General features: G+C 49.7%; 1 protein-coding gene across 3 annotated transcripts; it reads right to left on the reverse strand.

Annotated features, from left to right (window-relative positions):
* Positions 1-22,252, reverse strand: MMP28 (matrix metallopeptidase 28). 3 transcript variants are annotated; one of them, XM_033091612.1, is made up of 8 exons: positions 21,891-22,252; positions 11,949-12,028; positions 11,536-11,723; positions 6,133-6,357; positions 3,881-4,126; positions 2,374-2,523; positions 1,888-2,055; positions 503-1,037 (listed from the first exon to the last, which is right to left on the reverse strand). In XM_033091612.1, exons 1-8 carry the CDS (start codon positions 21,999-22,001, stop codon positions 643-645), a joined length of 1,563 nt encoding a protein of 520 aa, XP_032947503.1. In that variant the 5' UTR covers positions 22,002-22,252; the 3' UTR covers positions 503-642. The 3 variants fall into 3 exon arrangements, with proteins under 3 accessions (XP_032947504.1, XP_032947503.1, XP_032947505.1); XM_033091613.1 differs by lacking the exon at positions 2,374-2,523 and having other exon boundaries at positions 1-1,037; XM_033091614.1 differs by lacking the exons at positions 503-1,037; positions 1,888-2,055 and having other exon boundaries at positions 2,389-2,523; positions 3,810-4,126.
* Positions 22,253-27,233: the final 4,981 nt, after the last annotated feature.

The raw sequence follows: 27,233 nt of genomic DNA on the forward strand, positions 1-27,233 counted from the left end.
ATTCTCACTGGAAACCATTCCAAGGAAGGCTGATGTGTGCCCCCGGCTCACCACTGGGGACACCTCTTTATTCCAGCCTCCCACAAAAAGCCAGGGCCCAGCAGGCCTGCATCGGTTTCCCTCTTGCTCTGGGTCTCAATCCCCCTCAGGGCCTCTGAGGTTGGAGACCCTCGTACCAGCCTATCCAGGCTTCCTGAGTGGAGCCTCTGATTAAATATGACACAATTCTCCTCCAAAGCCTGAGCCAGGAGCTCCTGAGGGTAAGGCAACAGTCTTGCAAAGTGGTCCCAACCTCTCCCTTGAGATTTGCACAGCCCCTGGTTGCCCAGTGCTTCAGCCTTACAGACAAGAAATGCACCTTTAGTGGAAGAAAAAAATCCCCAAGGCTTGGGGAGGAACGAGTCCTTGAGGAAAAGGTCTGGGACCCTTTCTGGCTTCTCCTTGGATTGATCCCAGCCCCACCTCCATGTCGTGGGGGGACAGCAGAGACAATGCCATGTTCTCCAGGGAACAAACACAAACTTCTGTGCTGGGTCTTCAGCAGAGAGGCAGAGAGGCTTCCAAGACAGTTTCTGCCCCTGGGGCAGGCGATACATGTTGACCTTGAGGGCACCAACAGTTCACTAAGAGGTGGTGGTGCCTTCAGAACAGGGCGCCCCCTGAGTTGGCGTGCCAGCAGCCCATCCAGGGCAGCTCTGCGGCCCAGCGGCCGGAGGCAGTCACCCGCAGTTTGGCCTGGTCAAGGCGCCAGTAGCGGTCATCTCTGAAGAAGATGATGGAGCCGTCTGGTCGGGGCAGGGCGCCGCTGACCTCTTCAGGGATACCCCCCCAGTCCTGTAGGCCCCGGGGGTAGTAGGGCTCCACCTGCAGTCCCTCTCGGGCCAGCACGTAGTAGCGGGCACCCTTGAAGAGGGCAAGGCGGCTCAGAGGAGGGAAGAAGAGGGCCGCATCAGGGTGGCGGGGCAGCCCCCCTGCCCGGCACAGCTGTGGCGAGCCCCACACTGGCTTGGGGCCCCGAAACCTCCAGCATCGACTCCCTGTGGGGCATTGGAAGAGCCAGAGTGAGCTGGCAGCTCTCGCCCTTTGGTCCTCCACCCCACCTGTCCCCCATATCCCTACTGCCCCTTGTGTTGGAACCCAAAGTGGTTACTATTCGCAATAATCCAAATGGGTCCTACTAATGCTTCAACAGTACGGGAAATGTTGTGGCCTAAACTTCCAGCAGGTGTCAGCAGAGGGCAGAGAGCGCGGAAGGAGCTACCCTGGCCTAGGTAGCCAGGTCCCCTCCCTGGTTGAGGATTGGACTCTAGGGAATGCCAGGGGCTTTCTTCACTGTCATTACTACAAATGATTTTAGGAGGACAGGGAGTTTTGCTTTGTTCACTACTGTATCCCAACACTTCCAACCGTGTCTAGTGCATAGAAGGCACTCAATATTTGTTGAATGAATGAATGAACACTCTTTACTGAAATAATATACTGCACACTCCTCAGACATCATGTTCTTTTTACCCAACAAACCTGAGACTGTTTTCCCCATACAAGAATTTCATGCTCCAAGACTTAAGTGACACGCCCAAATCCACACAGCCGGGATTCCAAGGAAGGTACACTTTCTGCTGAATGCAGAGCTCAGATATTGTCCTCTGCTTCCCTCTAGAGTCTTCGGTGAAACTGAGCCACCCTCTCTGTCTAGGACAATCTTGACACCTCCCCCCTGACCACCACCACCTCCCCAATCCACCACTGACTGAAAGAATCTCCTGGTAGAATTTCCTGGGCCCACAGGTTTGGATTGGAATTGAGATGCCTCCTCCTGTTTTGACCTTGGGCAGGACACCTTCCCTCTCTAGGTCTCAATTTTCTCATCTGTCCCAGGGCTGGTACCTTTGAAGAAATAGAAGTCTCCATCCTCCAATGACACTGCGGCAGCCTCAATGTGGGGGGGCAGCCCTGCCCACCTTTCCTGCAGTGGACGGGGATCTGAGACATTGCCATCAGCTGCCACCTCCCAGAAATGGCTCCCTTGGAAAATGTACAGTCGCTGTTGCCCGTCTGCCCAGAGAAACAAGAGAGTTGAGCAGTGACCATCAGCTTCCTGCTTTCCTTCCAGAGAAGGTGCGTTCCTTGAACCCAGCTTCCCAAACTGATGAGAGAGGGTGTAGCGTGCACAGTTGGGGCGCAGGGGAAAGTGCACAAGAGAAAGCAGCGTGTTGCTTTGGCAGGGGCTTGCTACCGGCAGAATACTTGTGGCACGGGAATTCTGGATTTTGTAATTCACCCCCCCCCCACGTTGTACTCCAGCTCTGGAGACCCCTGAAGATGTGGGGGAGGAGGGAAGAAGGAAGCGAGGCACGGATGGGATCCTCTTACCTACAGTGATGGCATCGAAGGAAGAGTGGCAATATTTAGGACCTTGGGGTTCGGAGTCCTTCCCCTGAGGTCTGTGGGGGTCCCAGGCCTCAAAGTCAGTGAACAGCTTTCCCGGGAGCTGGATGGCCACAGAACCCCCCTGGGGCTTCCCTTCATGGGGAAGGAGAAGAGGGAGAGAATGCACACTGATTGGGGGTGTGTGTTGAGGGCTCAAGACCTACCCCTTGGTTCCTTTAATCACTATCTGACATGAGGGGCGGGGGGGGGAGGGTAAGAACTGTCCTTGGCTGTTGGTGGTAACCATAGCACTGAACACAGATGCCCTCTCTGCTATCAAACAGTCTGGGAAAGAGGAACCTACTGAGATAAAATTGGAGTGGGGGTCCAAACAAGGGTTTGGAACTAAGAAGTGCAGAGATCCTCTTCTCTGAGTCTTGGACAAGGCAGATGGCATGAAGGCAGAGTTCAGGGGCCCAGGCTGTGATAATTACAGTACTTATAATAATTACATCGTTACTCTTCACTTATGAGAGTGAGGCAGAGTCCAACAAGCTTAGAATTTGGCACCAGTTCCTGAATCCTGGTCTGCTACTTCCTAGCTGTATAATCTTGGACAAGTAGCCTAACTTCTCTGATCCCTGTTCTCCTCATCTATGGACAATACTTACCTCATGGTTATGTTGCCATGTTAATTGCCTGGCCCATGGTAGACACTCATAAGATAGCAGCTGTTATTATCACATTTGTGTAGATTTCTTAGGCTACAAAGCATGTTCATACCCACTAGTACAACAGCCCTGTGAGGTAAGCAGGGCCTCAATTATTATCCATTTCCTCAGAAGGAATAACTAATTGAAGGCTCTCAGAAGAGAAATGCTTTGCCCAAGAGCAATTACTAATCAGGAATGGAAAGGAGACTTGAACTCAGAGCTCCTGGCCCTGCCCACCACACCACCCTCTCCGAGGGAGACAGACCTGCGGTCCAGGCAGGTCCCTGGGTGGCCAAGTCATTCTGGGAGAGAAGACCTTGTCTGAATCCACCACCAGGCAGAGGCCCAGGCTTAGGGGGAAAGTGGGCATCAGCGTCATGGAGGGGGGAGGTTGGTGGATAGATTATAGCTGGGAGCAGGAATGAGGGTGGCTCTGGGATCTGGGATGGGGAAGAGATGGGACTTGGGACTGGGTCTGGGTGATGCGGCAGATCCAGTAAGAGGGACTGCTAAGGCCAGAGGTTGGGCGAGAATCCGGAATTGGAACGCAAAGGAGGACTGCGCAGGAATCGGTTGGGATTGATAGACGGCAGGCAGGCGGGACAGGAGCCAGAGGTTTTTCAGATTTGAAGGGAGGCTGAGGCTTCAAAATTTGGAAGGACCGGTGACAGGGGGAGGCCAGATTCCTGCGCTTTGCTTGGGGGATCCAATTTGAGGAGTCGGTACCTAAGCACTGCAGGGCAAGGAGGGCCTGGAGGCAAGGGTGGGACACCTGGTGGGCACAGCCGGGGGCTCACCATACAGGCTCTGCACGGCCAGCACGTCGTCCCAGCTAAGAAGCGCGTCGCGGCCCAGCCTCTTGTAGTAGGGCGCCATGAGCGCGCGCGGCGCGGGCGAGTGGGTAAGGCCGAGCGTGTGGCCGATCTCGTGCGCCAGCACCACGAACAGGTTGCGCCCGCGGCGGCGGCTCAGGGACCAGTGCTCCTCTCGGTCGAAGTGCGCTTCGCCTCGGCGGGGAAGGAAGGCGTGCGCCAGGGCGCCCCCTGCAGGCGTCGCGGAGCGTCAGGAGAAACTAGGCCCGCCACGCCCCCAAGTTCCCACCGCCCCGGGGAACAACTGCCACTGCTGGGGGGGGTGGGGTGGCTGTTGTCTGCTGAATAATTTCTCTCCTAATTAAATCCGGCAGAAGCTGAAGTGTGGAGCAGTGAACACATTACTGGGCCGTGGGGTATGGACGCTAAGAGGCAGCGTGATGTACATACAGCATGGGGCCAAACTGCCTGGGTTCCAACCCTGTTTTCACCATTTACTAGACGTGTGGCCTTGGGCAAGTAGCCTCACCCCTCTGTGTCTTAGCTTCCTGATCTGAAAACGGGGGTGATGATAAGGAGGTTCTTCCTCACAGGGTTGTTCTGAGGATTAAAAAGGGACGTGCGTATCTGCATATGTTACATGTACTGCTTAGTGCCTAGCACATAATACGTGCTACACAGGACTGCTTTCCAGAAAGGTTTAGGAGTCGGTATAATGGTTACCCCAGAATGGGCATGATGGGACCTTCTGGGCCGTTGGTAAAGTTGTTTCTTGATCTGTGTGCTGGCTGTGTTTACAACGTATAGGTACATTTTCTTAAATAAAAAGTCTATATATTCTTGTATTCTTGCTTTCCTCTTCCAGGGCCCCTCTGTGGGTCTCTACGTTCTTGCTCGTAATAGGAGCAAACAGAGGGAGTTGGCCTGGATCAGTGATTCTCAAGCTTGTCTCCTGCCCCAGATAGAGCTTATCAATTATATAGTTGCAAGGGCCTCACCTCTCACAATTCACTTTCTGCGGGGGCAGGGGTCAGCAAACTGCACTGTGATAATGTCAGCCTCAAAGTCTCTTGAGGGTCCTTCCAGCATTGCCTTCTTGGAGCCCGGGCCAACTGGGACTGACAGAGGTCCACAGGCTGCCATTAAAGGAGAGCCTCCTGGGCCTGGAGAGTTGGCCAAGTGCAGGAGGAATACTGGCCTCCTAATTTGAATGCGCTTTGAGCAATGTTAACCCTTTCCATTCAACTCTCACAATAATCCTGGGACACAGATGGGCAGGTGTTTGACTAAACTCCAAAAGACAAAGCATCTGTCCCAAATCAGAGTGCTGACTCCCGGTCCAGCGCTGTCTTATCTACTAGACTCCACCTGGGTATGGACATAAACATCTCATGTAGACATCGTGGGTGAAGTGAGTTACATGCAAGCACGCGTGTCCTACATGTGGATTCTTGAAAAGCCTAGGCGTCTTCCAGTCCTACCCTGGTCCCGATAGCAGGGCCTAGAAATGGGCTTTGCTCTGAGCAGGCTTGATGGAAAACAGGAGAGTGCAAGGGAGTGGGGGTCCAAGTACCCAGGCCACATAAGGGCTTAAGTCCCCACCTGAAAGGGTCTGATTAGGTTTCTTTCCTCCTCAGTGGAAAGGATTAGGAGGATGCGGAGAGAGCCTGCATTCAGGTTCTGAAGGCCAGTGTTGGGCAGATGGGAGGAGAGCAATTTAAATGGCAGCCAGAGCCTTCAGGTTGGGGCTAAATAGAAGAACCGTCTGGGCTGTGGGTAGTGAAGCACTTCGGTGGTAGGAGGGATAGAATGCCTCTTGCCCTGTGGCAGTGACTATGGTAGTGGGTGCGGGGAGGGCAGGAGTAGGGTGGGGGTGGCAGCCTCTGGATGTTTTTAGGGCCTGGGTCTGGAGAATGTCCACTTCTGGAGAACAAGAGAGGCACAGGCTTGTCTAGAGGCAGGAGATGGACGACAGGACCTTGGAAGAGTCTCCCAGCGTCGATAACACTCTTTAGAGTTTGCAAAGCACTTTCCATGCAGAATCTCATCTGACCATCCCGCCAGCCATGTGGCACATGATAAGGCAGGGTCACTGTTTCTATTCTATAGATGAGGGGACTGAAGATGCAGCTTGGATAAGGCTACGGGGAGAGTGAATGCTCCATTGCCCTCTGCTGACTACCTCTCCTAGTTGGGTTCCCCTCCTGCCACATGGGACAGAGGCTCTGTGTCAGCACCTGGGCCGTCAAAGGCGTTGCTCAGCCCATCATTGTGGTCCCCTTGGAAGAAGGTGAGGCGGATGTCAGCAGGGCCTGTGGCTGGGGCCTCCCAGAACTCCAGCGCCGAGACGTTGCTCCACAGCTGGAAGGCGGCATGCACAGCTCCCCGAACTGCCGGCTCAGGCAGGTGCTGGGGCCAATTCACCAGGCGGTAGGAGAGGTGCTGCTTGTACCACTTGTTGCCTGCCACCCAGAGAGGCTGCATTAGTCATACCTGCTACAGAACCTATGGGGAGTTCCTGGGGGGCACATATATATGATGGGGGGCATAGGCCTTCCCGTAGGGAGCCCCTGATCTGGTGGGGAAGACAGCCCTTGCCTTGGGGTAGACAGCCCTTGCCTTGGGACAGCCCCATTTGGTTGGGGTGACACTGCTCTTAGACAGATAGAACTACCCTTGTCCTGGAGAGTCCCCTGGAGAGGCCTGGAGAGTGGCTTGGCCTGAGGAAGTCCTGGGATGATGGGGGAGATGTAGCCTCTACCCAGGAAAAGCTCCCAACCTGAAGAACCCTCTGGCCTGGGGTCTTCTTCCCTATAGACTGGGCTGAGCCTGAAAACCACTCCGCACCTCTTGCTGGCAGCAAATCCCGGCCCTTTCCCACAGGGGTCACAGACACGACTGCCCCTCAGTCCTTCTTCCTCTGCACCCTTCACACACGCCTGCTGCCTCCCTTTCCAGTGGCTGGGGCCTGCGCTGACAAGCAACCACAAGACCCATTTAGTCCAGGTCCTTCCCTGACCACTTGCCCTCCCCCTCACTTCCTCAGGGACTCTGGAGAGTTCTGAGGTGAAAACAAAATAAGAACAAAGGGTGTGTTTTGTCACTGACTGAGAGAAATTTTTCCATCTCCACTTAGTTAAGTGTTTAAATTCCTTTGTCCAAAACTGCAATTCCTCCCTGAAGCCCGAGAGGCAGGCCTCTTGCTGGAGCCCCAGGACAGCTAGTCTGGATCCAGGTGCAGCTCACCACACACGCAGGACTAGGGTGTATAGAGACCCATATTTTGAGTTTTTCACGGGCTAATTCTGAGGTCTGCAAGCTGAGATTGTAACCCCAAGTGGAAGACTCACAGCTCGATCTCAGTTTCGGATCTCAGCTTCCCAAATGGACCTAATCCCTGGGGCACGGGTGACAAGTGGGCAGGGCAGGCCTGGCTGTGCTAGGACACCAGGCTAGTGGGCACAGCTCCCTCTCCCCTTGGTGGGGCAGCTGAAGATTCAGGCCTCCTGCCCCTTAGTCCTGGGGAAGTCTTTGCCTGAACCAGGAAGGGGGCGTGAAGTCCTGGAAGTCTCCTTATCCAACCTCGTCTCTACCTTGGGGAAATTGAGGCCAGGGGAAAGGACCTCCCCAGGTCACACACTGAGTGAGGAGGAGCACAGGCCTTGACACCTAATTCAGTGCACTTTCCGTTATACCACACACATAAACAGGCACAATTTGCTAAGACTCGAGGCTTGAAAGTTCACCTAAACATCGCTTCTTTGGGTCAAAGCAGGGGCTCTGCACAAGCTAAAATTCTCCAGATGGAACGGAGAGTCTTAGAGAGCAGAGGAGCTGAGTGCCCTTTCCCTCCCCCGACCCCCGTGGAAGTGCCTCTTCCACCCCTGAGCAAAGCTCCATTCAAGGCAATGCTGCCTCCTCAGGCCTGTTTGGCCTGGCAGCCACCCAACCCCTCCCAGTCAGTGACCAACCCTCAGGGAGGGAAGAGGGAAAGATTCTAAGGGAGGGAAGGCCTGGCGTCCAGAGGCGCCGGTAAGAATTCTAGTGCATTGTAAGTCTTCACTGGACACTGGGCTGGCGGGTGCTGGGCTCTTCCTTACCCTGCTATGGGTAACTGACTCAACTCCCAGAACCCTCCCCCCCACACCCCAATCTTCAAGCTTCTAGAAAACTATAAAGCAGATCCTTCTGCATCTTTGCAGCTAGGGCACCCCTCCCTCCAAGGGCAGGAAACAGGGAGGGTGGGCAATTCTCTCACTCGAGGTAGCCAGTGAAGGTGATACTTCACAGGATAAAAATCTTCTGTGAAACTCTGTGTGTGTGTGTGTGTGTGTGTGTGTGTGTGTGTACACGCTTAAGGAGGATAGAGAAGACAACTAGGAATAGGAATGATGAGAAAATGACTAATTTTCCTTGGAAAGGGAGCAGGGTGGTGGGTCATTGGTGTGCCTGCCAAACAGGAAGGAAGTGCTGGCAGGCAGCCTGAGCCCTCTCCCCTGTTTTTTCCCCAAACTTGTGTCCTTGGAGTAGGCTGGCCACTTCAGGCCCCATCCCAAACTCCTGGCCAGGGAGGCCTGGTTTCCATGGTGAGCTCCACACCATGTTAGCACCTTGTACTGTACCTCCCCCTCCCTCCCACCTCCCTCCCAACACACACACACCCTTGCTCCAAAATCCAAAAGGGAAGAGAAAAGGAAAAGGAAATATGGGAAAGTGGAGAGCTAGATTCCTTGCTTGGGGAGGACCCTGGCTGGAGTCCAGACTCCCAATGGGCAAAGGTACTGTGGAAAGAACAAAGGTTAGAATCTCAGTACCTCTACTTACAACCTTACATAACAAATTATGAAATCCCGCCAAGCCTCAGTTTCCTTCTTTGCAAAAAGGGGTTGATAAGACTTAGCAATGGGAAGCTGCTTGGCTTGTGCTGGGTGCTCTAAGCACCCATACCTTTCTTCCTTTCCACCTCATTTCCAACACCCCCCCACACACACCCCATGTTCCCCAGTCCCAGCAGCTCTGTGAGGGAGCAGTGGGGCTTAAACATCAGCCTTGCAGGCACAGAGGGGAGGGCGTTCAGAAGGAGGTTGCCAGATTTAGCAATTCAGGATATAGAATGCCTAGTTAAATTTGAATCTCAGGTAAACAACAGATAGTGTTTTTAGTATGAGTATGTAAAAACAAAACAATTGTTTGTTGTTCATCTGAAATTCAGGTTTAACTGGGAATCCTTTACTTCAGCTGGCAAGCCTGCTCTGGAGGCAGCTTCAGCAGCACGGCATTCAACCCACATAGTGGAAAGTCACTGGCCTAGAAATCCACATCATTTTTTAAGCACCTACACATGGGGTTATCCACATCTGGAATCTCCCTTAATCCTCCCAAAGACAAGAAGGCGTGCTAACACTCAGGCTCTGTGGCCCTGAGAAAGTTGCCGAAGCCCTTTGCCCATCAGATTGCCTCCTCTGTAAATGAGGATAAAAATGGTACCTATCTCATAGGGTCGTTATGGGATTAAATGAGTTAACCCATTTGGAAGCATGCTTGGCACATCATAAATGCTCAGCGTGTTAGCTGTTATTATTACATTTTCTTTCCTAAGGCATAGGAAATGCCCAGTGCCCGCCAAGCTCGTAGCTTCTTTCTAGGGAATGTCTTCCCATCCAGGAAGTGAAGGAAGTGAAGCTGCTATGGATCATTTGTGACCAAGAGGGAAATTCTCTGTCTAACTTGGCCACTGCTGTCTGGACCAGGGGTCAGTGTCAGACAGTGAAATGGGGCAAGGTTGGTGGGGTGAGGCCGCCTGCCTGGGAGGTACCTCAGCCCAAATCTCTGTCCAAAAGGGATGCTCCAAACTGGGCAGAGACAACCAGACTCTCTCAGATTCTCCCCTGGGGCATGAGAGGATGAGATACTGCCAGAAGGAAGCATCCTGAGTGCTCAGGTCAGGCCCTGAACATCCAGGAGGCATCATCTCAATTCTCTGTGAGACCACCTCTAGCCTGGACGTGCCTGCCACTGTGGAGTCTGCGTCTGGGGCTGCCCCATTTCCCACTGTATTCCCATAAGCCCCTTCCCCTCGGGAATCAGAGGCCATCTCTCCTTTGCAATCCAAAGGGGCCTGTCTCGGGTGAGGAGACAGAGCAAAGTGACAGCTCAGGTTGCACAGCTGAACCCAGTTCCCCGGTTCTGGGGACACTGCCCTTCCTGCTCTGCCAGGGTCTCCTGTGCTCATGCTGCTCTTCTCTTCTACTGTGTTTCCCCAAAAATAAGACTGGGTCTTAGATTAATTTTTGCTCCAAAAGACGCATTAAATTAAGGCTTACGTTCAGGGAATGTCATCCTGAAAAAATCATGCTAGGGCTTATTTTCTGGTTAGGTCTTATTTTTGGGGAAATACGGTACCTGCCCTCTCCTCTGCTGTCCAGAAACATAGCGGTCAGTACTGGGGACCCAGAGTGGCTGGACACATAGACACAGCAGAATCGGACTGGCAAACACCTGGAAACCATTCTCCAACGGCTGAGAAGAAATGCCCACAATTTTCCTTGGAATTAGCTAGTAAATGAAAATAAGCCATGTGCCTTCTGTCCTGTTCATAATGGTTATCGTTGGTAAAAATAGTTAAAGCAAATTCAAAGAGGCAATAGTCCTTATAGTAAAATTAATTCTAGGTGAAAACCTGATTAAACAAGCCCAGCTTGTCAGAAATCTTGAAAACTTCAAAAATTGATCCCAGAAAATTAGATTTAGTAAAAACAATCAAGATGTTAAAATCACACGCAGCAAAACTTGTTATTGATGAGACTTGACAGGAGAACAAAATCTTTATATATCTTAGATCTGTAATATTTGACCCTGGAAAATTGGATTTGGTCAAAGAAGGAGAAAGAGGAGGAAGCGGAGAAGGGAAGAGAAAAACCAGAACTATAAAAGGAAAGTCACAACAGCAGGATCTGTAATGTGTAAAATGTGCTATGATGAAATGTTCAGAATAGGCAAATCCATAGAGACAGAAAGTAGATCAGTGGTTGCCAGAAGCTGGGGGGAGGGGGTTGGGGAGTGACTGCTAAGGGGCATGGGGTGTCTGTTTCGAAGTGAGGAAAATAATTCTGGAATTGGATTGTGGCGATCATTGCACAATTTTGCGAACAGACCAAAAGACACCGGATTTACTTTAAATGGGTAAATTGTATGGTATGTGAATTGTGTTTCAATACAGCTGTTAAAAATGTGCTGTGGACAAACTAACACTGATCGATGAAGCATATCTTCGTTGAATAATTCTTATGCAAAAGAATCAATTCTAATGAAAATAACTTCAGTAAAATATAAAGGAAAAAATGTTGGCAATAGTTTAACCGCCCTGCATAGCAAATTGATCCAGGAATTAAGCGGGCTTGACGGGGTTTTTCTCTGGAAAATACTTGCACAGTGAAAATTCATCAGCGTAGGTATAATTCTGATTTAAGTGTCTGTGTTTGCAACGTGGTCCTCAAGTACCAGAGGTCCTGGGCTCCCCTCCCCTGCCCTAGTGACGAGGTTACCGACAAAGCCCAGTCTGAGGCTGAACTGTTTTTTCTGGCCATGGGGATTCAGGACGGTGGGGAATCCCAGCCTAGCTAGATTTTCCCCGTGCTCACCTTGCTTTGTAAAGCGTTTCTTGCGCCTCATTTTGGCCTGCTGTCCAGCAAACAGGGCACTGACCCTCTCCGTCCAGACTGCCTGGCTATCAGTGTCTGCCACCCCGCAGCGGGGCCGGGTCATCTGACGAAGGGTGGCGGGGTCCAGCATGCCACTGATGGGCAGATGGGACACCCACTGGAACTCCCTGTCAGGAGGAACTGAGATCAAGGACCACGAAGGGAGGGTGGGTGGTGGGGGGCGAGGGCAGGGAGCCTCCCAAGAGACAGCAGGAGGCTGGGGCTGGGGAGAGAGGAAGCAACGGAGCATGGCCTCCTGGACACCTGTGGGAGGCCGGCCTTCTAGGAGAAAGGAAGAAGGGACCCAAACTTATACCCCAGAGCCCCCAAGTTTTCCATGTCCCTCATCCTACCTGATGGCATTGCTGAATTGTGTGGACGTGGGAGCTTTGGGGACCTGCTCACTGAGATATCCATACTTCTCCAGAAATGCCTGGGGGAGAGAGGAACGTGAGCTTTTCCCATTGGGTTGCATCCTTTCTCCTCCGTTGGTCTCCAAGCATCCATGAATGGCTCATACATCATGCCTGATTTCACCCCGTGTCCCAACAGGGTCTATGAGCTATATAGCAGAAAGAGTCCTGGGATCAAAGTCAGAAGGACGTGGAGTCAGTCCCAGGCCACCCATGACTAGCTGGATGGTCTTGGGCAAAGCACTCAATATCTCTGAACCTTAGCTTCCTTATTTCTAAAACTGGACAGGCAGTCCCTACGCTACGTATCTCATGGCATTGTCAGGAAGCTAGAGTTATGGGCTCTGGAGTCAGGCTGGCCTGTGTTTGAAGACCACTTACCAAGCTATTTCTCTAAACCACCGGTTTCTCATCTGTAACATGGGCTTAGAAATATACCTACTTTACAGGTTTGTGTGTGTGTGTGAGAATTAATCACAATAGTGAATATAAAGTACTTAGCATAATGCCTGTCATCTCGTAGGGGCTCCATACAGAGTAACTATTATAATACGTATTATGTAAATATGCACTGTGCATATGCCTCAACTCTGCGCCGACACATCTCACCTCTCCAGGAAGTTTCCTAGTGCTGATCAAGAGTTGAGCTGATCACCTACAGGCTCTGCCACGCATGGATTGGGAATTACTTATCTAATTCTGGCTTCTTCCTAAACAATTAATTCTCCTCTCCCAAAATACAGATATATATTTAAGGCTCAAGAACAACAGATGCCCTTACCCTCAACCCCAGGGTTTGTATAAAAACTTAACTCTTCACAAAAGTACTTTTTGAATTTGAAACCTGCAACTTCCGCCTTTCGTTCATTCATTTGTTAATTCAGGTACCTTGCCAGGTGCAATGGTCAACAAGACACCCCCAAAGGAGCCTATTTGGATAGAGACGGACAATAAAAGCACAGATAACAAATAAAGGAGAGAGTCTTGGAGCGATAAAGAAAAGAAACCAGGTGATGTGATTAAGAATAATTTAGAGAGAAACTTGACAGCAGGAGGTCAGAGAAGGACGCTCTGAAGAGCTGATAATTGATTGGAGTTCTAAAGAGTGAGGAGTAACTAGCCAATACAGGGAGGTGGGAAAGGCTGGTCGATGCAGAGGCCGCAGCAAATGCAAAAACCCTGAGTTAGAAATGATGTTGTGTGTTTAAGGAACAGAAGAAGGAAGGCTGGAGCTCAGTGAATGAGAAGCAGCAGGGCACGTGAGGACGTCAGAGAGAGAGAGAGAGAGAGAGAGAGAGGAGTACTGTCAGCCAGGGTGAGACAAGTGACTTTTATTTTCCTCTTTAAGATGGATTAATTGTGAGAAATGAAAGGGAGGAATCCAGAATGGCTCCTAAATTTTTGTCTTGGAGGGTGACGCCATTTACTGTATGAGGAAGCCCGAGGGAGGAACAGACGTGGGTGGTGGGATTAAGATGAACTGAATAATGTAGATCTTACTGGCTGTAAGATCCTGGAGCTCAGAGGAGCTGGAATCTGTCAGCGTGTAGATGATGTGAAGCTGAGGACGGACGGGGATGAGATTCCCGGGGGAAATTAGTATAACGTCCCAATGTCCAGACACCTTTTACTTACTTCCTGCCCTCACATATCTGGAAGCTGCTCTCTCAGCAACCAAGTTCTTGGAAGCCAGTGGATAGAAGCGTGTGACTCATTGTCCATACCGTCACCGGGCTTACCCTGAAGGGGAAACAATGTACTTGGCTCCCTGTTGGCCCTTCTCACTGATAAAGCCCATGAATGGATTCTTTAGAATGTTACCTCAGCTGCTTAATTCTCATACAGAAACACACTGTCTCTTAATTTTGACCCTTCCTTGTTGTGTTACCTATGCAGAAATAATTTTCTGTCTTCTCTTGTTCTCTTACTCACTTTTCTTTGCTGTATGTCTTAAATCAACTCCAATCATAGCTTCTGCCTCAAGGAAAAGGCACAAAATGGGAATGAAACTAGACACGGAGCCAGGATGGGCAAGTCCCTAAGCCTTTGCAAGTATCCAGCTTCCTCTTTGTGAACTTCACTGTATCCATCTTTTGTGACCTCCATGTCCTCTTCTCAATAAAGCCACTTTCCTTAAGGAACCTTTATTTTAGACAACAGAACTTTCCAGCTCCATTTTATTGTTTTCCTGCACTACTTTATTAGGATTTCAGCACTACTGTTTTTTTTTTTTTCTCTGCATATGGACACTATTTGGGGATGCATAATGGAGTTCCAGTGGCTGAATCTGGAAGTCTGATTACTGTTCAATATAGTGTGACATCATGGAATAGCCACTAGGCTTGGAATCCAGAATCTATTCCCGACCTTGATTCTGCTGGGTGGCCGAGGACAAATACTTAACTTCTCTGAGCCTCCATTTCCTTGCTCACAATGTGAGAACAAGAGTAACTCCACAGGATTCTCAGAAGGATTAAATGAAGCAATGCACATTAAGCATAGTTTTTGGTATGTAATAAATGCTCAATAAACAGTGATCTAGTTGATTTACCTTAGAGGGAAAATTGACAACAGACTTTTGGAATTCAACCCACTTGTAAGATGGGAACTGCTTTAAATAGGCAGTTAACACCTCTGTTCTCAATTCAGGAGCTCTATCCCAGAATTGCCTCACCCCAGCCAGGTACCTGGCTCTTTTCTTTGCTTCTTCCCTTTCCCCTGGTGAGGATAGAGATATTGGCTTTTTAAGGGAAGCCAGAGAATTAATGTCTCCTTACAAGCAGTTTTGCTGAGTAACTTGGGAGAGACTGGGTCACAGGCCAACAGGCTGGCACTCCCTGTGCCCCACCCCCAAACCCACCCAGAACTTATCGGGTTGTTGGCTCCAGTTCTGGAACTATGAAGCCAAAACGGGAGGGAGGGGAAATTGACTAGCAGCGGCGTCTCCTGTTTCCTGGCTGGGCCTGTGCCTGGTGCTTTGGAAAAGAAAAGGTGGGGTGGAGGGCAGGATGGGGGTGGGTCTTTTCCATGGGTCCATCAGAGGGAAATCTTGGGCCTTTCTCCTGACTTGTCTCCGGGACCCTGTGGGTTGCCTAGCTGAACTCCTGGGTGGCAGTGAGCACGTGTTCAGGGCACCAGCCAAGATACACCAAAAGAATGAAAAAAAGAAATTTTAAGAATTTGACATTTTATATTTCCATAAAAGCCCTGAAGTGTTATCATGGAGATTATCAGGACTTAAGAACTCCCTTATACTTATTTTATGATTAATATACCCATATTTAAAAAGTTTTTAATTACAAGGAAGAGTCCCCTTAATATCGTCAGTGCCGAGGGCTCTAAAGTCCTGTTGAGGGGGGCAGACCCACGTTCCCGGTGAGGAGGCAGGGTTGAGACACCCTTTGGTCTTGGAGCTGTCCCTAAGCCTCTTCTGTGAGTCCATTTGCTGTGCCTCAGTTTCCTCCTGCAAAGTGAAACACTCGTGTTTGCATCGGAGCAGGGGTGTGGCAGGGGACAGCGTGGCAAAGGGATCCCAGGAAAAGACACAGGAGTGGGAGGTGAAGTCTCGTTCTCATCCCAGCTCGACACTAACCACCTTGGAGGAGTCATTTCCCTTCCCGACTGCAGTTTTCCTGGGGCTTATGTCCTCTCAGGGATTCTCCGAGAGAACGTGGAGGACGTGGTCACCTCGTCCTCCTTCATGGAGATAGCACCCAGGCTGCTCCTTTCTGCCTTGCAATTCAAACACCAGGTTTTCTCTGTTCCCTGTTCTCCACCCATCCTCTCTCTTGGAAAGCCCAAGGCTTGCGCTGAGTGCAGAGGAAGCTGGAGGGCTGTGCCCCTTCGGTGATTCACCCTGCTCGGGCCTAAACCTGGTGCCAACTTGTCTCACCCACTTGGTCAGGGCTGGGGCTGCTTTCCTGGGAAGTCGCCTCTGAAAAGCCCTGGGCGTGGCTGTGGTGTTTGGGTAAAACGAAAACAATTCTCCCTGGGATGTAGGAAGCTGAGTGGAAGCAGAACTCTGGGGGTTCTAGTCTATACCAGTCCTGACTTGTCGTCGTCGATGGGTGTGTAGGGCCCAGCCCATGTAATGCCTGAGGGAAAGAAAAATTCTGGCCATTTCTGAGTAGGGCAAGACTACAACAAGGTGTAGCAAAATGAATCTAGGCCGAGTCAGGAACTCTGAGTCACTGGCCTGAGTCACAGGGCAAGAGCACTGGATTGAGTGTCTTGAGTTTTATCCCTGGTGCTGCTGCTAGCTGTGTGCCCTTAGGCAAGTCCTGTGCCTCTCTGGGCCTCAGTTTTCTCTTCTGTGAAATGAGGGGGTTGGATTAGAGCTAAGCTCTACTCCAGGTCTGTCTGTTATTGTAGCCTTTCTTCTACAACTGTTTACCTGTATGAACTATGACAAAGTTACTTAACTTCTCTGTGCCCCAAAGAATACTGCTGATGTTTCTTACAGGAGCACCATAAAAATCCAGTAAGAGATGCTTTGGGAAAGCTTTATGATAATTTTCCCATTAAAAACATTATTTTTCCCTGTACGGTTACAAAGCTTTCTTGCTGGAAGTCTAGGAGGGGCAATTCCCAGTCTCATATGCACAGACTGGCTGTGACACCCTCCATACCAAAGAACTGCAGCAGCAAAAGTGAAACCAGAAATTAAAAAATTGCAAAATGGCAAGCTGACACAGAAACCATGATGCTTTCCCTGTGATTTAGTCCATTTCATATTATGTTTCATTATAATTTCGTCTTCACATAGTCACTACGTGACCGGTCTAGCATCCAATACGTGTTTTGCCTTAGTAGCCAAGTCAAGATGCAAGAGATGATAGCTAGAATTCTGCCTTGCATATCCTATAAATAAAAATGTTTTCTGGTAATCAGGAGCAGTGAGTCCTTGACTATTGTAGAACTTTTAAGGGGATTAGACTTTTGAGCTTCACAATCACCTAGCAAAAACATAGGCAGGACAGGTGTTGTTATTCCCATTTTAAAGATGAGGAAAGTAAGTCTCAGGGAAGTGCGCTATCTTTGTAAAGGGTCTTCGTGAGCGACAGAACCAATACTGGAATCCAAATCCTCTGACATCTATCCAGGATGTTTTATATCACATTTAAACAAGTGACTCAGAGGCTTTAAAATGGAAGGAGCAGGGGCCAAGCTGCTCTGTCCCCTGGGAGATGGCCCTCCAATAAGAAAGGCAAAACGGGGGTGTGGGGGTGGGTCTTTGTAGCTGGATTCCTCCTGTCTCCTCTGCAAGTCGGTGCAGGGGCAGGACAAAAGGAAGAAGCTGCTTAACTGGTGGACTCAGTTTGCAGTGGAGGCTGGGATCACATCTCCCATCACACCCCAAATCAGACTTCTGACAAGCCGCAGGTATCCAACAGGACTGAAGCATGTTCTTTCACAAAGACAAACATCTGCTGCCAGGAATCTTTGCTTTTGCTCTCTGGTCCCTGGGGTCCATCGCAGGCCTCTGGGCAGTGGGACCAGCTCGGCCCCTTTCCATTTGCCCTTCCCTCTGTCTGACTTCCTCTCTCTACTCCTCCTTTCCCTGTCCCCAGTCTCATATTCACAAAGTTCTGTCAGGGTGTAACCTAAATACCTCTTACTGTAATCCCTGCTCCTTTTTTCATTTTCCATCCTTAAGGAAGTCGGAAAACATTAAGCTGGCCCTTCTCCATCCAGACCCTCTTGTACTTTTCCTAAGGTCATAACCATCCTGTAGGAATCCATGGTCTTCACTTGGCTTGTAGGGCTAAGTTTAAGGCATAAAATAATGCCCTAACCAAGGCTGGGTTTAGGAAGAATTTATTTTCTTTGTTCCTGCTTCCACCACCCAGCTTTTACTAGATTTCTTGGTTTTCACACTGGCTTGACAACTACTTTTCCACCAACCCATGGTCCTTTGGGACCCTTCAGAGCCTCTTCTGCACTTCTATTTACTGAGTCACTGAGCTGAGTGAGCTCTTGGGAACGGCTTCTACACCCAGGCTTCTGAGTTTCTGACTCACAGAAAGTTAAATGAGTGGCTCTGGGGTATGAGAAACAGACACTGCATCCAGGGGTGGATACTCCACAGAACCTCCAGGGTCTCCCTAGAGAAACAAACTCCCCAGCTGCTGGTTGGACAGCACCCCAGGAGTAGCTGTGCAGATACGTGTAGACCATTGAGTGGAATGGAAGCCCTGGACAGACTGCCTAGTGATTCTGAAGAAGGTCGGAGCAAAGCATGGCAGATAGATCCCCTGGGATAGTCTGTGTTGCCTGAGGACAGGGTAGGGCCTGGCTGGGAATGGGAGTGGGGCCAGGATGGTGATGTCATTCATTAACTCTCAATTTGGCGACTCAGCAGTAGAGGCCCTTCCTACTCGTAGTGTGAGCAGCCCTGGTTTTCCTAAGGCCAACAATGGACTTGTTCATAATGCAGCTTTGTAAGCCATCAGTCTCCTCCCAGGCAAAGCCCACTCCGGAAAGCCTTCAACTTTATTACTTTGGGTGCACACAGGGGACACATACAGCCATGCACGCAGGGCACAGGGATACACACAGAGACATGGGAGCACAGTCACATCCAGACAGACAGACACACAGGCAGAGGAAATGTACACACACACAGTCACGTGCATGCAAACACATCAAAGCCAATAGAATCTTAGTGCTGGAGAGAAGCTTAAAAGTCACTGAAGAGATGTTACTCCCTTATTTTACAGAAGAAACTGCAGCCTGAAGTGAAGGGACTAGCTTAAGATCACACAGCTTGTTTTTATGATTTCTTTTCTTCTGTGTCCTGAACTCTGACCTTTGCCCATGAACTCAGCAGGACTGCTGTGCTTTGCCAGGGTCTAGCTCTCTGCACTACAGTCAGGGAATTATTTGTACCGGAGCTAAGAGCGGGGGTGAACATGGGTCTCATTTTGTGTGGTTCCCTTCTGTGGATGGTTGTATTTCCCTAAATGACCACACATCTATTCCCAGATTTTTCTTACTGTGTGACTTCAACATTCCTCCTGCCATTCGTGGGGTCCCCTTGATCTGAGGTTTGTGACTGCTCCAGCAGAAGTGATGCTATGCCACATCCTAGTCTACCGTGTTTCCCCGAAAATAAGACCTAACCGGAAAATAAGCCCTAGCATGATTTTTCAGGATGACATCCACTGAACATGAGCCCTAAAGTGTCTTTTGGAGCAAAAATTAATATAAGACCCGGTCTTATTTTCGGGGAAACATGGTAGGTCATAAAGAGTACACAACTCTCTCTCTGTCTGTCTGTCTCTCTCCATTCACCCTGGAGAACCAGCCACCAAGTTTTGAGGCAGCCCAAATTAGCCTATGCGAAAAGACCATGTGGATAAGCCCACATGGATAACTGAGGCCCCCAGCTACCAGCCAACACCAACTACCAGGTAGGTGAGTAAACAGCCTGCAGATGATTCCACATCCAGACGTTGTAGAGAAGAGACAAGCTGCCCTGATGTGCTCTGTTTGAAATTCTGATCCACAGTATCTACAAACATAGTAAATGGTTGTTTTACTTCACTAAGTTTCAGGGTAATTTGTAAATAGCCGTAGTAACTGCAATACCATCTCAGGAATTATAGCCCTGCACTGCCTCTTGTCCAATGCTGAAAATAGTTGCCTTAATTATTTTGTCCTGTGTTATTGGTTTAGGAGAACTAGTCACTAAGCCAGGTCTTTAATCTGAAGCTCTGTTCTCTGAGATAATGATAAAGATTCTAACAACACTAAGAGCAACTTTCTTTTATAGACTGCTTTTTCTGTACTAGGCACTGTGCTGATCTTAATGAAACCACACAATAATCTTGTGAAATAGGCATTACTGATCCTCATTGTATGGGGAAGAAAACTGAGGTCCGTAGAGGTGAAACCTAAGATTTGTACACAGGTCTGTCGGATGCTAAAGCCCATGCATTTGCTACAGAAACACATCTACACACAAACACACACACACACACACACACTTTGCATATACAGAGGGTGCCAAAATAATGTATACACATTTTAAAAAAGGAAAACTGTATTAAAATTGTAATACTCAATATATACCGATAACAAAAGATGAATACAAGTCACGTTTGACTTCTGCAATTACAAGAGATGTTCAAAGTGGTTACCATCAGCGTCCAGACACTTCTGATGACAGCGAACTACTGCTTGAGCAACGCTGACGAAAGTGTCCACTTGTATACAATTTTTTGGCACCCCGGTTCATGCTTCCGTATGTATATGCATAGATGTATAGAGACACATACACACCCATTACACATTTCCAGAGTTTTTGTATGCTTTTAAAATATTTATAGTTGTCAGAGTTAAAAATCCCCTTCCCCCAACTATGTTAAATAGACTGAAAGAGGCTCAATTGGCTAAATATTTTATGTTTTCCAAGCACACCCCAAGATGAAATTCTCTCCATCTGGGGCCACCACAGGCATGGGTGCAGAGATATTATCTCTGTTCTCCTGCCAGGAATTGCCTGGGACCTGGACTCGGGAGGAGGTGTGGTGGGACCCTTAACAAAACGTAGCTTTGTAGACAGAAACTTTCTCCTGGGATCACGAGGACTTGCATTTGTTGTAATATTCTAAATTCAGAGAAACAAAGTGATTCTCGAGTGTGCAAAAGCAGAGAGCATTGAGCAAGAGACCAGTGCTTAGAAGGGGAGGGGGTGAGAAGAGAGGACCTCCTTGTTGAAGCAGGGTCATTCTCAGATATTCCAGAACAGTGATAGTAGCTGGTTGATTGATGGAAGGAAGAGCGATTCAGAGAGGGCTCTCCTCATTCTGTAGGTTTCCCAAATTCAGCCTCTTCTAGGGAAGGGGATTGGGAGGATGCTGAGAAGCTCTTTACTACGGGCAGTTTTAGAGCAGGAATGATGCTCTGAGGGGAACAAGAGTCTCAGGGTAGAGACGTGGGTTCAGTAATTGAGAATTAATTTGCAGCTCTTCCCCTTAAAACAGGGGAGACTCCAGTCCTATTCCTGAGAAGAGCTAAGGACACAGAGATGCCTCTTTGGGGAAGAAAGAAATGATACTCATGTAAAGTCACCTAAATCTAGAAAACAGATGCCCCGCGTCCACCCCCACTCCTACCTCACAAGAACTTGCCCCTTGGGCAACATACAGCAAGCAGTGGAGTCTGAAGGAGGAGAATGAAATGGGAAATCTTTAAGGTTCATCTCCACCTCCCTGTCCCCTCCCCTCAGGGTTACTCCAGAGCACTGTTTGGAGCTCCTCAGAAGCAAGTCTTTGTGTGTGTGTGTGTTTTTTTAGAAGCAACTCTTGAGACTGTGTATATTAGTCTCACCCATTTTATAGTTGAAGAAACTTGTTCTGAGCTTGGGCACTGACTTGCCCCCCTGGTCAGCGGCAGCGCCCGCCCGGTTCTGTTCCCGGCGTCCCAGCCAGTCTGTGTGCCCTCCCCACCACGCCAGTCTGGGGGCTCCACAGGGTCTGACACCCGGGGAGGGCTCGGGGCATCTGATGAATGAGCTGCCAAGTCTCCCCAGCTTAGGCGGTGAGGGGCAGTGGCTCCGAGACAAACTGGGGTACAGGGACTCTCTCAACTCTTGCCTGTCTGTCCCATCTCGTCGCTCCCTCCTTTCCCTGGCCGGGAAAATGAATGCAGATCCACGCGCGCCTGTGTGGTCCCAGCCCTGACGGGGGTGGGGTGGGGGTGGGGGTGGGGTAGAGAATGCCGCCCCAGGCTCTTTGTGTGCAAGTGTGAAGGGTGCAGAGGGCAGGGGGAGGGTAACGCAGATTGTCAGCTCAGATGGCACCAGCTGGGTGCCCTGACGGTAAAATTCTGGCCAGTGTTGAGCACGCGGACCTCCTCCTCCCCGCGCACACCCCTTACCTCTGCCTCCCTGCGCAGCTCCTGGCCTACGCGCTCCGCGAGCTGGGCGTCTAGGCCGCCCCACAGCAGCAGCTGCAGGGCGCGCAGCAGGAGGCCGACACGCGCGGCCATCTCGCCGCGGTGTCTGCGGCGAGCGCCGGGCAGTGGGAGCTTCGGAGAACCGGTAAGCCGGCCCGCAGTCAGCAGTGCCCGGGTCTCCGCGGATGCTCCAGCCCTGCGCGGTCGGCGCCGAGAGGGAAGGTCCCAGGGGTTGGCCAGTGCCCCGGCCCCTCACGCTGGGCCACTCCTCTGCAGCACTTCGCTGGGAAGCGGTCCAAGGTTTCCAGCTCCCACAGTGCCTGCACAGTGGGTCGCCGGCCCCCGGACTTACGAGGCAGGGGAGGAAGAGAGGGAGGAGGGGCGGGAGCCCGGCACTCCGGCCCCACCCACCCTGCTCCGCTGCCCGCCGCCGACCTGCGGACCTGTTCTCTGTTCTCCCGCCCGCCGCCTCCAGTAAATCGTTTCTCTCCGGGGAGAGGGGGGGAGGAAGGGTCTTCTGGTGGTTGTAGCCACCTAAGACTTCTATAAGAGGGGTGCTAGCCTACCTGAGGGTCATTGATTGTTTCAGCCAGGATAGCAGGGAGCGAGAACCTGGGCTGTGAGACGAGCCCTGGGCTGGGATCAGAAGTGTCTGACTTTGGCTTCCAGATCTGCTTCTTCGCTAGCCGTGTGAATCTTGCCTCAACTACCTGCTGGCTGAGTGGTCTTGGGCAAGTCACTCACCTTCTCCGAACCTATTTTTCTCATCAGTAACCGGGGATAATAAGAATACCAATATCATGTCATGGCAGGAAGCATTTAATGAGATATTAATGCCTGTAAGTAACTCAGCACCGTGCCTGGCTTCATGAAGCACGCATTTAATAAATGCTGGCTGCAAACTTGGCGACTTTTGGCAAAGGATTTAACTACTTTGGGCGCCAGTTTCCTCAGCAATAAAATGAGAGCAAATGATATTTAGTTCCCAGCGTTGCATGAAGATTAAAAGAGAAAATGATTGTAAAGTGCCTGGCTTTACGTATCCCACACAGTCGTAGTAAAGGTGGAGTGAAATGATTTACGCGAAAGCCGTAGCTAAACTCACACTGAGCAAAAGTAAACTGTTTTCATTAGCTGCCTTAGTAACTGCGCAGGATGCTACTGTCTTCTAGTCTCAATCTGCTTATCGGTAAAATGCAAATGGCCCAGTGATACCCACCTCTGGGGGTTGTTGTGTGGATTAGGTGAGTGGATGTATGTAAAAGTAGTTTGGAATCTATAAAGTGCTAAGCAAATGTAATGCAGTGTTCTTAGCCTAAGGCTCAGGGCCTCAGAAGGTTTAGTAGCACACAGAATGTTTTTGCATTGTTTAGAAGAAGGTTTCACTCTGGTGGAGGAATTTTTAAGTGTCTCTTCTTTGATTAGTCAGCCTTCTTAGAAACGGGCGTTCCTGTGGGTGGAGTAATTGGAATAGGCCCCACCCACCTCCCAGCAACCCAATGAAAAGGGTGAACCAATTAGAAACAGACGCTCCTCTGGCAGACCAATGAGAAAAAAAAAAAAAACACGTTTCAATCGCACATCTTTGTGCCAGGACTCCGCTGGGGACATAGAGTGGAGGATTTCTTTGCCCATTCATGCTCCCTCTCTGTGGATGACCTTGTGCACATTTGTAAAGAGTGGATACCCCTGAAACGGAGCCCCAGAGATTGTGGAGAGGGCCTGGGCCTTACCGTCAGAGATTTCAGTCCGTTGGGGCAGACTGGAACGAAGTTTCTCAGCTAAGAACAGAACAGACTGACACAGCTACAGGTTCTAGCAAAGTCCTATGGTGAGCCTGGAGGAGGGAGATTCGGAAGGCGTGTGGGGTAAGGTTGCTAGATTTAGCAAATAAAAATACAGGATAGCCAGTTAAACTGGAGCATCAGATTAACAACGAGTAATGTTTTAGAATAAGTATGTGCCAATGCAACATTTGGGACAAACTTATACTAAAAGATTATTTATCATTAATCTGAAATTCAAGTTTAGCTTTCTGTCCTCTATTTTATCTGGCAACCCGTGTGTGTGTGTGTGTGTGCGCGCGCGCGCGCGCGCGCGCGCGCGAGTACGCACGTAGGTGTGTTGGGGGGACTGCCAGTAGATTGCAGGTATGACATGGTATACGGTGCCCTTGACCAACAGGTGGATTTTGATAGGCCAGATACAACTCTGCTTTGGGGCAGGGAATTCTAAGGTACAGTAAGGACACTGTAGGCCATGCTGGAATCAAACCAGGATTTGCCAATTTTTTCTTCGGGAAGAATTTCTCCATCCCTTCCTCCAGCACATCCCAAGGGTTCTGTATTTCAGCTGCACTGAGAGGAGAGGGGAAGGGAGGAAGCAGTGGTTCTCTGGAGCGTTGAGTGACTGGGAGGAGTGGGGACGGGCTTGGCAGCTCAGAGAGCTGACTCTGCCTTTTTCCCTATCCCAGGTGAACCCTGGTCCTCAAAAACTAACACCACTGTTTGAAAGTTGACCTCCTGTGCTTTCCTTTTGTGTCCTTGGTTGAATTACTTCATCCCATCCTTACCTCTCCCCATTCCACCTGCTTATGGTCACTTGGAGATACCATTCAGATTTGGAAGTGCCTGGAAGAATTTGTGCAGAACAGAGCTTCCTCTGCCCACACACTCACCATGGGCTTCAACCATGCCTTTGCACAGGATGTCTCTGTTTCCCGGGAACACAGCATGTTTCTATGGTTAGAATCTGGGTAGCAGAAGCTTCAGTTCCTTTCTGCGTCTAAAGCTTACTCATAAGTTCTAGAGCACTACATTCTGTGATTTTCTTCAGGAATCCAGGTGCCTATGCAACTCCACACTAACTTGTTGTTTGTTTTTACTTTCCGCGACACATCCTGAGCCAAATAACTTTCTTTTGTGCCCCCCGTGTGGGAATCGAACCAGCGACCTCAGCATTGGGAGCAAGGCGCTCCAACCACCTGAGCCACCAGGCCAGACCCAAATAACTTTCAATGGGGTGGAGAAGGAGGGCAGCTTGCCATGTGAGAGAGGAACTGAGGAGGAAAGGAAGATGAGAAAGGCAGGGGAGTTTATTGGAAGAATCTCAGCCTACAGCCAGGGTGTCAGAAGAGTGAAGGGAAGAGAATGGCTTTGGAGTGGGGATTCTCACAGCACAGTCCAAATATCACCCACACCCAAAACAATACTGCGGTGCCAAATCGCTATATCCAATACCATTATTTCTTCCTCTGGTGGGAGTCGGGGTAGGGATGGGAATGAGGAATTGAAACAAATAACAATGGTAGATACTTGTTGAGAAATTAACATGTGCCATGTATGTGCTATGTGCTTTACATAAATCATGTCATTGAATCTTTGCCGCTTCCTTAGGAGAAAGCTACTATTATAAGCATTCTTATCTTTAAGATGAAGAAATTGAGGCACAGAGAGATAGCACTTGTCCAAAGTTACAAATCTAGCAATGGAGTTAGGGTTCAAACCTGGAGTATAAGTCCAGATCTTGGGCCCTTCTTGCCTCAAGTCAAATTTATACAATGTGATTCTTGGATCACCTGCATTGAATCACCTGGAGACACACATTAAAAATTCAGATTTCAGAGTCCTACTCTAGACCTACTTAATCAGTAAATACTAGATACCAATGTTTCAGAGGAAGAAAGCACTAGGTTTCCCAAGGGTCTGCCTCTTTCCTTCCCTCTCTGTCTTGACTGGGCAGGCTCCTGACCCAGCTAGGCTGGCAGTCCTCTCCATACCTCCTCTTCAAAGAAAGCTGCTTCTCCTCCCTCCCACTCTCTGCACTGGGCTTGGCTGAAATCCACGAGGCCTCCCAGTCCTCCCAGAGTGGACAGGACTTCTGTGGAACTCATGCCAGGGCTTGGGCATGTTGCCTGTCCAGGAGAGCATCTGCCCAGGCCATTCTTTCTTCTTTGACAGAAGGCAATAGGTGGCCAGTGAGTCGTTTTCCTGACCAGGACCCCTTGAATCAGGCAGGATGTGTAGACCTGGACAAGGCCCCTCTGGGCCTCAGTTTCTCTCTTCATAATACTTGGAACAATCAGCTTTGTCTCTGCCCCTTCCTCCTCCCTAGGAAGTGTGCAGAACACAAAGCAGATTTTTATCAGAAGGAATTCTGGGCTCTGGAGAAAGGCACAAATGAATGATCAACCTTCAAAAACTACAAAAATAGGAAGAAGAAGAAGAATGAGGACACGAGATTAGCCTGGGAGAGCTGAAAGGAAGCTTTCCCCAGACTTGTGAGAACTATAGCTGTGATCATTTGGATACATTATTGACCATAATCTCTGTGCATTTTTAGCTATGACTCAATTCTAGAAGCTGTGACTAACCATTATTTCTGCTTCTGGAAGAGAAATGTCCTCTCTCCAGCACATATGGATATGGTCTCATCAGTCTGGGTCACATTCACAAGTATATCTGCCGATCTCCCTCCCTGTATGCACACATGCATATGCTCACATGGGACTGGAAAAAGAAATTTGGAGCAAGGCAGACCTGGGTTTGAATCTTGAGTTTTTTCACACTCTGTTGAAACTTGCAAGTAAACTAACCATTCTGAGTTTCTGCCATTTTAAAATGGGACAACAATAATTCCTGCCTTTTCTAATACCCCAATTTGCTATGGGGAGCAAGCTAGACAATAAATAAATGTTAAATCCTATCAAGTGCTGGACATTAGGGGCACAGACACCAGCGTATACACATGTCTTCTTCACACAGTTCACACCTGAGTGTGTTCACATCCAGATGACACACGCAAGCCTGTTCCAGGACAATCACATGAGTACCTCCTTGCCAGGCAGTGCTCTTTGGCTCAGAGCTGTCCCATCTCCCCTAACCCTCATCATGGTTCGCAGGACGTCAGCCTCTTCTGGTTTGTTTTTTACTCACATCAGACCCAGGGGGACTTACAAAGAGCACAATAAAAGCCTGGCTAATCTGGCACTGTGCCCCACTTCCCTTCCACATAAAGGTTATCTAACTGCCAGGCATCTGGCCTGAAAGGTTGGGCCAGGACCTGCTCAGCATCTGCTGCTTTGCTTAAAAGACCTGCTAACAGGAAATTGTCTGGTTCCTTTCTACCCCAAACAGGAAGTGCCTACCCAGAGGATGGGGTAGCCTGGTCATTTACAAGGAGCCTTTCTCTCCCGAAGTGGAACCTCAGGGTAATCTTCATGGGAGGCTTGCTCTCCAGGAAAGCTGGAGGAGCAGTGCTCCAGGGGATGCCTCTGAGTGGGTTGCCGGCAGGGTGGTGATGATGTTTCCCCGAAAATAAGACCTA

The sequence above is a fragment of the Rhinolophus ferrumequinum genome, chromosome 21 (genome assembly GCF_004115265.2).
Source record: "Rhinolophus ferrumequinum isolate MPI-CBG mRhiFer1 chromosome 21, mRhiFer1_v1.p, whole genome shotgun sequence".
Classification (NCBI taxonomy): Eukaryota; Metazoa; Chordata; class Mammalia; order Chiroptera; family Rhinolophidae; genus Rhinolophus; species Rhinolophus ferrumequinum.